General features: G+C 44.8%; 2 protein-coding genes and 1 long non-coding RNA gene across 9 annotated transcripts in view; 1 reads left to right on the forward strand and 2 right to left on the reverse strand.

Annotated features, from left to right (window-relative positions):
* Positions 1–25: 25 nt before the first annotated feature.
* Positions 26–3,211, reverse strand: LOC143340886 (actin-like protein 6B). Its single transcript, XM_076763276.1, has 6 exons — positions 3,172–3,211; positions 2,890–3,084; positions 1,575–2,012; positions 756–1,096; positions 587–682; positions 26–496 (listed from the first exon to the last, which is right to left on the reverse strand). The coding sequence occupies exons 1-6, from the start codon at positions 3,194–3,196 to the stop codon at positions 332–334; spliced, it is 1,260 nt and encodes a 419-aa protein (XP_076619391.1). The 5' UTR covers positions 3,197–3,211; the 3' UTR covers positions 26–331.
* A 353-nt stretch (positions 3,212–3,564) lies between these two features.
* LOC143340783 (cell adhesion molecule Dscam1) overlaps positions 3,565–12,789 on the reverse strand; it is a 78,723-nt gene continuing 69,498 nt past the window's right edge. For 4 of the 7 annotated variants that reach the window (XM_076763065.1, XM_076763067.1, XM_076763068.1 and 1 more), the window contains 11 exons: positions 12,438–12,601; positions 11,852–12,066; positions 10,467–11,060; positions 10,025–10,294; positions 9,368–9,822; positions 8,781–9,054; positions 8,491–8,649; positions 8,211–8,365; positions 6,195–6,414; positions 5,725–5,815; positions 3,565–5,498 (listed from right to left, as the gene is read on the reverse strand). In XM_076763065.1, coding sequence (XP_076619180.1) covers positions 5,234–5,498; positions 5,725–5,815; positions 6,195–6,414; positions 8,211–8,365; positions 8,491–8,649; positions 8,781–9,054; positions 9,368–9,822; positions 10,025–10,294; positions 10,467–11,060; positions 11,852–12,066; positions 12,438–12,601 — 2,862 coding nt within the window. In that variant the 3' untranslated portion in view covers positions 3,565–5,233. Of the gene's footprint in view, positions 5,499–5,724; positions 5,816–6,194; positions 6,415–8,210; positions 8,366–8,490; positions 8,739–8,780; positions 9,055–9,367; positions 9,823–10,024; positions 10,295–10,466; positions 11,061–11,851; positions 12,067–12,437; positions 12,602–12,789 lie in introns of those variants that run through there. The other 3 variants (XM_076763066.1, XM_076763071.1, XM_076763073.1) reach the window with 3 other exon arrangements.
* On the forward strand, positions 10,691–12,105 carry LOC143340784 (uncharacterized). The gene is made up of 2 exons (XR_013079507.1): positions 10,691–10,879; positions 10,960–12,105. It is a non-coding gene; the product is annotated as an uncharacterized LOC143340784 (long non-coding RNA).

Consider the following 12,789-nt stretch of genomic DNA (forward strand, 5'->3'; position numbering starts at 1 on the left):
ACGGAAATCTTTCCTATCGCGTTCCATTAAAATTCCACATTCACGAATTGGCCCGTTAGATTTAGCCGATTGAACGAATACTCCCTTTTCCGGTCCCAGCTCTATATGTAATAGTAGCAAGTTGTCACGTTTAAAAAAATCACGTTTAATCGATATCAGTTGCTTGTCACAGTCCCGCCGCGTCAGAACTCGACGCGCGAGAGATCACCACTGTCCTTCGGTGTAACGAAGAAACGTTAGAAAAATGTTGCTGTTAGACACTTTGTGAAAATAACTATGATTAATTTTGATTTGATTTCGATCAGGATCGCGCGATTAGGCGATTAAGCGGTCACGCGCATCGTTCTAGTATGAGCTTCCCCGACTCCTCGTACTCTTGCCGCGATAGCCACATCTGCTGAAAGGATCCAAGAGAGCTAAGAATCGATCCTCCGATCCAAGCGCCGTAGCGACGCTCGCTCGAGCCATTCGCGCTAATTATTTTCAGTCTCATGCTCTGCGAAATAGGAGGAATTAGTATTGAGCAGAGTTACGTAAACGTGCTAGACGAGCCTTTGAATAAGAGTAAAATAAAAGGTATACTCACTGGAGGGGTTTTGCTGGCTAAATCTCGATTCAGTCTTTCGCTGAAACCTTGTAGGCAGGAATTGCCACCGGTAACCACGACGCTTCCGTACAAGCTCTGAAGCAACAATGCGTTTCGAAAGGTCCAATCGAAGGTTTATCATCGCGTGATCGAAATTAAAGATACTCACAGGTCTGATATCCATATCGCACATACCCACGCTCGTTGTGACCAACGGTCCAACGCCGAGGATGCTGGCGCCGACACCTTTCACGTTACTAGGGTCGAACAACGCTTCGGGTATCATCAGTCTGATGGAGCCGAAATCGTCGTTGTATCCGGTCGGGAATTCGTACCGTTTCATTGGTAACGCGTTGGCCATGTCCTCGTCGTACGGACTGTCCGATACTTGAAGGCAGTTGATTTGAAAGTCTTGCAACAGCTCTCGGACCATGTAATTTAACCAGGAAGACGACGGTTGAGGGCCGCCTCTTCTTATCCAACGCGGTGTTTCTCTCTCCCGGACTATGTCTGTGTAGTTGATTAAATGTAGACATGTTTATTTTTACAAGATGAAACGGTATCCGGGAGTGTAGTGGTGGTGGAAGTGCTGTCGAAATTAAACGAAATACGTAAAATCAAGAAATTTTCCCGTATCGTTTTATTAGCCTAGGCGGCGCGCAAATTCATAAAACCGAACGACGTATAGAATCGAGCGATATCGGATGATTATTGGTGGTGCGATCGGAGAGAATGCGATTCCAGATCTGAAGATAAATCGAATTCGTAAGCGTTGCGGCGCAAAGTGTTTTGTCGGTCTCTACCGGGTTGCGTGAACGATTTTGTTGAAACTCGAGTACGGTGAATGTTGCGAAACCGAAAGTTGTCGAAATATGCGAAAAAGTCTTGTTCCACGTTCTCGAATTATTTTCGGACGAGGAATCGCATCCATTTCACAAAGGACACCTATTTGCCTCGTAAAGCGGTTATCGTTGAAAACCAGATTTGCCTTTGCTGGCGACCAGGCATGCGGGCATCAGTTCGATCTCCTTCTCCTCGAAGAACTGTCTGCATTGCATGGTGACAAAGTCACCGCCCAGCGGACTTTTCACGATTCCTTGAGTGATTACGTAACCATCGTGTACAGGCACCGCGCTCGTGTGTGTCGCACCGCTGTCGACGACCATGGCCGTCGATCTGCCGTTCGCGTACGCCGCCAGAACTGCATTCTTGCAAATGTACATGGCCGGGACATTGAACTTCTCAAACATAAGTTCCAAGAGCTTCTCCCGTTTTAGTCTGGTGTTCCAAGGGCATTCGGTCATCAGAATCGGATGATGTTCCGGAAGAGCGTGCAGCCGTTGCTTGTAGGTGTACTCTGTTAGGCGTTCGAACATGTCCCAACCTTCGATCATGCCATCCTGCATTACGCTAATCAAATCCATATCTAAGGAAAATTGAATAATCGAATTAGACGGGGTACCGAGTTACTAATCGAAACGACAACTGCATATTGCACACCCATTTTAACGAAACATTATCTACGTCCTAACTATCTCTGAACGATGGACCGGGGTAAAATCTAATCTAGCTATCTTACCAAGATATCTTTCGTTAAAATTGTGCACACATCGAATGCGTGACACTTTCGTCGAGCGGTACAATTGTTAGGAAAAAGTTTTTTATCTTTACTCGTGTTCCAATAAAACGATACAGAACGACCAATCGTTTGTAAATTTAGTAAATTTTACATTTTTTAAATGCTCCTGACGTTTCTTATTACGAACGCGAACATTTCAACTTGGTAATAACATCGTTTCATAATTCCTGCCCCCACTATACGGGAAACGTTATACAATTTTCATCGCGATAGACAGTAGAGAAAGTTGAAGGTACGAGATATTATTAAATGCTAGCTCTTATACGGTATTTTTTATTCGAACGTAATTTAAATAACTATAGAGATTTCGGATGTTTAAAACATTATTTCGAAAATGTTTTTATTTCCTTGTTAACGAATCTCGTTTTTAGCATTCGCGTAAACGTTGTCATTAATTGAAGCGTGAAACACGGTTTCTTATTATTATAAATACCGTGGTAACATATGTTTAACCATTGAAACGTTATGCTGTTATTATAAAGTCTAGTTTCGTCTTGTTTACCCGCGATCTGTACACTTGGGGGAAAATTTACGACAATCGGATAGATATACATGTTGCTCGTAGGATTGTAGGTCTTTTTTCCAAGGTAAAGGAAGGTTACGGCCAACATGTGACAATTAGCATATAACTTTGTATCTATTACGATCAGAGAGTCAGGCGTACCCTTCTTTCGCACTTGAATGGCCGTGACGTCGATGTTGTAGTGTTTCCTGACGGTTTGAGTACCGTCCGGCGTTTCGATAGTGTCCTCCCATATCCCGAGGGTGGTCGGAATTTCGGCCTTTGGGGTATCTTCACCGCCATAACCAACGCGAAGACTCTGATGTCCAACGTCGAAAATGATAGCACCGACCTCGTCTGTGGGAAAGTCGTAACGCTTAACAGTGTCCTCGACCGGTTAACCACGTTTTTTACCGTGAAAAATGCGAACCGCGTAGCACATACCTCCACCGTAAACACCACCGCTCATAGTATCTGATAGAAACGGCCGTTACGCGCATGCTCGGCAACCCTCTTCGACCTCACCGGTCCACATACCCCTTCTTCCTTCCTTCCTTCCTTCCTTCTTTCTTCTCTCGAAATTGCGGGCCTTCGTCCTATCCGCGTTGCTCCTTTTCCATAAAAGAATCGACGATCGAGAGAAAGAGAAAACGCGATCGATCAACAGTGTGTTTGCGATAGGACTTTTCAACGACGCTGCCAAAGCTTTTCGCGCGTCATGCGTTCTACGACTTCATTATACTTGTATTATTACTTTATTTTGTTGGTTGTCAGTGAGAATGAGAGTGAGAGGGGAGAGAGAGAGAGAGAGGATAATGACGAGACGATAGGTTCCAATGATGGAATTAGTCTTGTATATTTTACAAAGTAAATAGAATATAAACAATCTAAAGTCGTCTAAAACACAATAGTACGAGTTTCGTGGTAAATCATTTTCATATATTATAAAGTATACGATTTGTCAACAGATCCATATCTCTTCTTGTGTCTCCCGTGGTGTCGAATGATAGACCCGGGTTTCGACGTAACGAGAACACGACACTTAAAAATCATCGTCGCATTGCCGAACGAACGAACGAACGGTCGATCGGCGACAAACACTGAACTGATTCGATGACAACGGATGTACAGACTCGCTGGGATTTCCTTACTTATTCTTTTTCTTTTTCTTTTAACGATAGTCGAACAATTCAACAGCACTGATCGGTCCGTCGATCGTTAATCGACGCGCGGTTTCGAGGACGCGGTAAAATGATTTCCGCGTTCACGGTTTGGCCGAGGTACAAATACGTACAGTTAGCATGGTAGTATAGACACCTTACAGACAATATTCTTCTTATAAATTATTTCTTTTCAACGGTAAGTTGAAGCTATACGTTTCGCTACTAAACGCTTCAGTCTCTTGTTATTAAAACGACACCGGTGACAAGGACGAGAGATTATCATTTTCTTGTTGTTTTCTTCGTACTTTCTTACTTTATACACGTATAACACACTGTTCGTGAAAACAAGATTACGATAGCATCCATATTTACGTCTCGTTCGTGCGAGTCGTACGTACGAATTGATAAAACGAGTTGATAAACGATCTATGGGATTGGAAGACCAAGTAAACACGCAACAAATCGCGTATTGCTCGCTGAGATATGCATTCGATACAATGAAATCGTTTACCGTGATCTTACTGCAATCTAGTCTTAACGATAGGACGATTCCCGTTAATCGACGTATTAAACAAACGATTCGAGTCTTGGTTACAAGTAATCATAATAGGAGTCTCGTTTAGCGGAACGTTGGTTTCTTGTCTCATCTATCGTTTACAGTCAAATATTTCGCGCGAAACAGACGCGGAGGATATAAAATGTTGTTTGAATAACCAGCAAAAGAATGCTGTTTCTTCGAGTAGGACGAGTAAAATTTCTTATACGATAATTCTTGCCTTTAGCAGAACGGAACGGCAGTCGTTATATTCGTTCGATAAATATCTCTCGAACGTATTCGAGGACGCTAATCCCGATCGAGGCGAGGACTCGATCGAGGGACAGCGCGATTCGCTCCAAGTCCCTTGAACGAAAAAATATATGTATATTGTGTATGTATATGTATGTATACCGAAAGCGAACGGCGGTGTCGCGTGGTCGCGGGTTCGCGGAAATTCGAACGAACTGGCAGTTGAAAGAACACATCGAGTCGAATCAGTAGCTGCGTTTTTTCTAGGACAACGGTCGTTGACACTTTCCCCTCAACGTAGGCCGGAAACACGTACAGTGGGAACAAAGTACATTATTCGATGACCGTATTGTTGGCCAGTGTAATTAACGAAAGACGGACCACGGCTTGTTCCATTTCATTTTTCTTTGCTTATCCTCTTTCCTTTCTTTCTTTACTCTTTTCCTTTTTTTCTGTCTTTTTAAGCTATTTCACAACGACACGGTTGGAACGGGGTTTCGTAGTTTCGCGCAACATCGTGTGGAGGAGGGGTTCGTCGTAGGCTCTACGCATTTATTTACACCGCGATTACGAAGTCACGGACATTTCGTTGGCTACTGTGGCCGCGATCGAGATCGCACTCGGCCTCGCTTAGCTCAAACGCGTCGGAGAACCCCGTGGGTGGGTCCAGCTTGGGGATGAACAGGTTTCCTGATCCGTCACGCTCCTGGTCCCGATTGGAACAGGAATTGCTCGACTGGTGCTTGGGATTGCCAAGCCCGGAGATTGGGCCGAAGTTGGAACGGGTCTCCTCGCTGGTATGACGCGCCAACTGTAACATCCTGTTCGGACACATGATATCGATTATTCTTGTTTGGTTTTACCGCGACGGAAAAGCATTTGCAGACCGTTGAAGAAATTTTTCATTCACATCGAATACGTTCGTGGGTTCGTCCGAATAAATGTATCGGAAACTGTTATTCATTTAACGCTTGCGAGTATCATCAGCTGTCACTGACGACTAATCTCTAACGAAATGGCAACGATAACGTAATATTGTCAACTCACTTGGGTCGTCCCCTTCCAGGAAACGATTTTCTCTCAAAAATCGGTGAGGGTTCTGTAGACGTGCTAGATTCTGGTCCATGGTACAGGAAGTCTGCGAACAGAAAATTAGCCGATTTTCCTCAGCGAACGAGGGCCGAATAAGCGTTCTATCTCCCCGATCTCGTTCCGACGTCTCACGTTACAAACAACAAGCTTGCGAATGCTCGGTTACATACATACATGTACATATATGTATTCGGTGCACTCTACAAACGTAAACAGGCAACGGGAACGGACCTCCGGCGGTATGTATATGCGGTGCGTGGAAAATCTCGCGACGCTCCTCTCCTCCCCTCGTTCCCCTCTCGGAAATCGTCCGAAAACGAAAGGATCTCGAGAAAGGATCGCGAGATAGAAAGGATCGAACCAACCAGACAGATCAGAAAGTGAGAGACAGAAAATAGAAGATAGAAGGATGAAAGATTGCATACTGTGGACACGCGAGTCGGCCGCAGACACCGAGTGGTGCGAATCGACGAGGTGATTGGAAGACTCGGTTCGGCTGCTGGTCCCGACTTCCGTGTCGCTATCCGAGCCCAGGGTGTCGTATTCCTCCGACTCGGACTTGCCCTGACTGACTTTGTGCGTTTTGTGCAACGGCGCAGAGGTCGAACGGCCTCCGCGCACCTTAGTGTACCGGTTGCAATCCGACTGCAATCAGACGGAATTGTGTTTACGATGAATTGGCACGTCGCACGAGGAAACGAGGAGACGCGCTACACCGATTATATCTCGTTTAACAAACTCTCTCTCTCTCCCTCTCTTTCTCTCTCTCTCTCCCTCTCGCTCTCGCTCTCGCTCTCGCTCTCGCTCTCTCTTCCACTTCTGCCACTAACCCCCCCCCATTTTAACCTAACCCCCGATCCTGTTAGTTTCTGTTAGTGGCATTCGTGGCAACTAGGCCGGAGATTCTACGGTGAAGTCAACGAAACAATTTACACCGTTGGAGGAAAAAGATCCAAGAACGAAAAAGTTTTCACTCCGCGCCTTGCATCTGTCGTATCAAACACTCCTAACCAAGTATTCCTAAGACGTTACATCATCGCAACGAATGGTAAAAAATACAATACGTTATAGAAGCAAATAACGAACAATGTACGTATAGTATTTGATCGAAACGATTGTTATTTACACGACAACTCTTTGGTATCTGTGATTTATTTCACCCGATATTTCACCTAGTTTTTGATCGTTAAACGCTGTCGCACTAAACCGCAGAAACCGGGGGGGAAGAATTTCCTTCGGTGGTACGTTTTTCGAATCAATTCTTTCGTTGACTCCGCCATAGATCAGAACTCTTTCTGCGACTTATCGTTCGATCGTTCCTCCGCAGGTGTAGAAATTAAACCGAGGTAGAACGTCACGATCCACGCTACTGTCTTCTCTATGCGTTATCGAACAAAGAACACAGAGTCGTATAAAAGGATTCGACAGAGAGTGTCTGTTATACTACAGCTAAACGAGCTACCATATGCGTAGAATGGCAAGTATACGTGTGAAAAAAAGTATCGTTTGCGTCGGTGTTGCGGTTCCTCGATGGACTGATCAGGACAGATGCGAAACGAAGCAAGGTGGGACCAGCAGTCACAATGATCGATTCGCTATGATACGATGCTCATCTGTTCTACTCGATCCGTGATCTCTAGTATACATATTTCTAGTATACGCGTTTCTTCTTTGACATCCTGAGTTACAACGCGAGACAAAAGTAGGTATAAATGGTCGCCGTGTCCGAGACAATTACTAAACAATCCTCGAAGCAAGGCGGTTGTGCACACGAATTGCGAGATGTGATCGGGATTGTACGGTGACGCGTTCTTCCCTTTTTTTTTTTATCAAATAATACAGGTTATTTATCGTTGGTTCTTTCTACCGATTGCTCGGGACACACACACGCACACACACACACACACACGCACACACACAAAAGCGTTGAGAGGAACAAAGCAAAGCGTTAATAAGGGCCACGTGCGTAACCATTTTCTGTACAATAATTTGTACAACTATCGTTACATGCGATCGTTTAACCGATAATTGCAAAGTATGTGCAATCAAGGATTCGTCGGTACAATAAATCGTTACGTTTATGGTTCGTGAAAGAGGACGTGAACGTTTCGTTTGAAAATAGATAAAAGGTCGTATGTACGTATGGTTTTCGATTAAACGATTCCCTATACTTTTCATTCTACAGAGTTGAAAATTGATTTCAGAGTGTATACTACCGATATCATGGACAAAGTTATTAATTAATTGCAACAGACGACGTACGACCTTGTATCCGAAATAATTAAACGTCGTGACGGATATGTGAAATCGTTTGCGTGCGATGGAGGAAAAGCGTGCATGCAACGCGGAGATAGGCAAATGTATCGCTCGATGCTCTCGGTTGAGTAATTGTGAAAGTCGATCATGAATGAGAAAAGCAAGCTATGAACAGTAAAAGATACCTCTCGTAATTGAAGAGTGTCGGCGGTAGATAGACGAGGATCGTGATAGACGAAGGTCTGAAGAGGCGCGGCAGAATTACAGCGACTATCGCCTCCTGGCGGGACACTTTCCTCCAGCTGGAACGTGGCGTACGGGTAAATGTCCTCGGAGTACTCTGCAATCATTTTTAACAAGGCGATATCGGTTTCGAGCCTGCCGATAAATAACGTTCGCGTACCTCGTAGCCGATGAAACGATTTCTCGAGATAGTTAAAGCATTTCCATCGATAGCATATTTACCTGGAATCTTTTCCAAGGTAGCCATCTCGTGTATCGGCGAACGAAGCGGTTTGCGCACCGTAGCGTAGTACTGCTCGCGCTGCTCCATGTTTTGCTTATTGTCCAAGGCCGCCGCGGTTTGGGCGTCGTGGAGACTCGCGATTTCCCCTATAAACGGACCTACGGTCATCGTCGTTAAACGTTGCAGCATCGCGGCATCGCGGCATCGCGGCATTCCAGTATCGCGGACATGCACGCGAGTCGAGTATCTACAAATCATATAGACATGTACATATAGGGTTTCTACTAACGTTTCCGAAAACAATAAAAGACAGCACCAGCGGCGGCGATAACCGCCAACGAGCTCAATATCAATGGGACAATGAGCTTCAAATCAGAGTAGACGGATGTATGCTGTGGTATGTAGTGATCGATCTCCACGGCTGGTACCGTGCTACTGCTGTGAGGTTGCAAAGTCGTTATTCTATATTCGGCAACCGAAAAGCCTGCGTTATTGTGCGCTCTTATTCGAACGTCGTAGGTCGTTCCGGATTGCAGCTCGCTTAACGTATACGTCTTTTGTACCTAAAGAACGAAAACTTTTTTTAAAAGAAATTCATTAAGAGTTGTTTTTTTACGGATTTTTCAAACTGCACAACGAGTACAAACGAGTGAAATTAACGAGTTCGGTACCGTTTTACGAGAACGAAATAAAAAGAAATTATTAATTATCCTCGAAACGAACGAGAAAGAAAGTCAATGGGTTCGTATTGTATTTTCTTTTTGTTTGGTGTATTTGAAAAAATACGTCTGATCAATTAATTAATGGAGCTGGTGATACGGTTTTAATATTACAGGTTATATGTATATTTTAGCTAGTTTTCGAAATTGATGGTACCTCGATATTATTCGATACCAACGTCCATATGTCTTCTCCGTTCTTTCGGTACTCGAGTTCGAAGTAAGTGATCGGACATCCACCGTCGTTCCACATGCTTAGATGAAGATTTATCCAAGAGACGTTGACCGTTACGAATTTATCGCCGTTGCTCGGCGAGTCATCCGGCTTGGAGCCTTTAGTCGTGGCTTTCACGATTTCGCTAGGTGAGCCCATACCGATCCGATTGTACGCCGTCAGATACATTTGGTAATCGTTGCCGCACCACAACCGCGATAGAACGAAACTGTTGATTTTGTGCGAAACTTTCATCTCTTCCCATTCGCCAGACTCTCGTTTGTAGTGGAGAATGTAACCTCTGATCGGGGCTCCGCCATCGTCGCCGTTCTTCCACTGGACGTTGATCGAATTACTTGTAGCGCTGGTAGCATGAAGCGACGGGGCTGCTGGCGGAACTAGAGAAAAGTCCCGTATAAGTGATCGTTGTACGCGGTCGCGTGCCTTCTCTCACATCTATGTATGTAAATATACGTATTAAAAATTTCCTTTTACGGACACCTATCTACGTACAAACAGTTTTAATACGAATACAAATGTAGCGTTGTCGGAATGCATGATTATTTGAAATCAAAGGCAATGGTTATTTAAAATGAGCACCTTGCACGGTTAAACGATGCGTTATTTGATCGTAACCATGACGATTTTCGACGTAGCACGTGTAATTCCCGCTGTCCTCCCTGTGAAGATCCATAATCTGCAACGAACCTTCCGGTAACAAGGACACCCTAGCGGATGATTTTACTATCTGGCCCCATTGTTTCCACGTCACCGACGGTTCTGGCTTTCCGACGGTTTGGCACGGTAATGTCGCGTCTTGTTTCCAAGGAACGATCAGCACAGTGCCGAATGAATATATCGCTGCCCGGACTGTAATAAATTAAAATGCATAATTATCGCGATATATTGTACATATGTATGTTAACGCAAAAGGTAGAAACGAAACGAAACGAAACGAAACGAAACGAAACGAAACGAAACGAAACGAAACGAAACGAAACGAAACAGGATGGGTAAATTCGATCGCAGCATTTAAATTTACCTTCGCTCGACGGTGAGACCATGATAGGCTGAGTGAGCGGTCCCTCGCCCACCGAGGTGACGGCAGCTATACTAAATTCGTACTGTTTCCTCTTGTGCAAATTTTCAGCCTGATAGCTGGTTTGATGCGGCAAAAGCGCCCGCCTGTACCATTTTCCCTCCGGGTCGACTCCAAGGATATGAACGTTGTACGATGTGATGTTCCCGTTGCTTCTGAGGGGTGGCTGCCAGGACACGATAATTGATGTCGCGGAACTGACGACCGCCTTCACACCCGCCGGCACCTCTGGCAGATCCTCCTCGGTGATGCAATACAACGGCGCAGATGGGACGCCGTCGCCGGCCTTCGTGGAAGCCGTCACTTGAACAGAGTAGTTTGTGTACTTCTCAAGGCCGTGAATTACGACAATCAAGGTGCCGGTGATCTTCATTTCCGGCTTGGTGGACTCTGTCAGGGCGTCCATGTTCTCCCATATGACTTTGTAGCTTTTCAGGATCCCGTTCAAACTGGAGTCAGGCGGCGCATCCCAGGAGACTTGCAGTGATTGCGAGGAGAGCGCCGTGCAGCGTATGTCTTGGGGCGGGCTGCTCGGCACTGACAACATTTCACCGACGTCAGAAATCAATTACGGCGAATCTATCGGGGCCTTGGCAATACGTGAAAACTCGATTACTTGGAAAATTTCATCTTCCGAGGGCATTCAACCATGTACGTATAATCTCATTTCAACCTTTATTCGTTATGCAATTTCCGATAATTTATCTTGTTTACGTCTCCCCTGATAGGAATTATATTTAAACTAATTTATTTTTAATATGGGGTTTACGCAACCCCAGTTCGCGAGCACAGTTGCTTCTCGAGGCTACTTGGAAACGTCTAACAAGAAACGTTGTCGCAAAATCTGTTTATTTCGCGGCAACGCGACAATTTACACGATATCGGTAACGGTGTAAAAAACAGTCCGACATTTTCCCGTAAAACATTTTTCAGTTTAAACGAGTCGCATTCACGACGCTGCGATTATAGAACTTGTTTGCAAGCAGATCAGTTCCAGGCTGCAGAGTTGTTCGGTCTCGCTGCTGAATTTAATATTTATTCGGAACTCGATGCCGAATACGGTTCGGTGGTTGGTATTCATACCGGAGTCCACGATAGGCTCGCGGGCCACGAATATTATTCTCTTGATGAATTTTTTCACGCCATCGAATCGTATTCGTTAAATCTGTTCCCAATAATACGACGCCTCTTCGGTACTTGACTTTCAAACATTTATCGCGAATCGAATATTCGATTACCATTTAAAATATTCGCTGATATACGTACGGTATGCGCGAAACATGTAATGTCAATTTCTAAATACGATAATGTTTTTGATACTTTCTTACCATCTTCGAGAGTTGTCGCAACTACTTCCGGCGTCATGGGGCCTTGACCAAGCGCGTTGTAAGCTTGTACCACGACGCTGTAACTTGTGAACTTTTTCAAGTTTGTCAATTGATATTGCCTACCGGGCATCGAGGTTCTTGCTAAACCTAAGGCTAGGTTGGCCGTGGAAATCCGTCTTTCGACGGTCCTGTAGGTATATTGGTCCGCTGCCAGCCTGGACATTATGTTCAAATTACAATTAGAACCGTATATTTTAAAGAGCAACAGAGTCGCTCGGATCTTTCGTTCGAGTTATTAGGACAGATCGTTCCTTCTCCTTATTTTATACCATTAAAAACTTTTAAATAAAGTGTCATAGTATTCAGCGTTGGACGTTGAGCGAACTATTCGAACACGACTGCCAGAAAATATACAATACTAAGATATTGAACGTGAAACGTGCGACGACAATTACAACAACAACGACGGCGACGGCGACGGCGACGGCGACGGCGACGGCGCGTGGTGATGTAGGAAGAAACGGTATTCGAAGCTATCGTGACATCGCATAGTTAAATTGTGCGGTCGTTTTGAATCGTTACCTACCGATGTTCTTTGTAACCAACGTGATAACCGAGTATCTCTCCATTCCATAAATCGCGATTAGGTGGATCCCAGGTGACGTTAAACTCGGTCGAGCTGACAGGGTCCACCTTGAGATTTTGCGGCGGACCGCTTGGCTTCTCCCCTTCCGTCGTTGTTTCCAAAATCTGAAACAAGGAATAGCGAGATGGGGAATACGGTTCGACGTGAAATTAAAATTAATTATCATCTTGTTCTCGACCGAATTGTTTGCGAAAACAATCGAGCGAGAAAGAAGAAAATTGCAGTAACGGTTCTGGAGAGCGGTCGTCGGTTCAAGCGCAGTCGTAAAAAAATGACGCGCAGGGTGATTTTA

This window comes from Colletes latitarsis, chromosome 4, assembly GCF_051014445.1.
Source record: "Colletes latitarsis isolate SP2378_abdomen chromosome 4, iyColLati1, whole genome shotgun sequence".
NCBI lineage: Eukaryota > Metazoa > Arthropoda > Insecta > Hymenoptera > Colletidae > Colletes > Colletes latitarsis.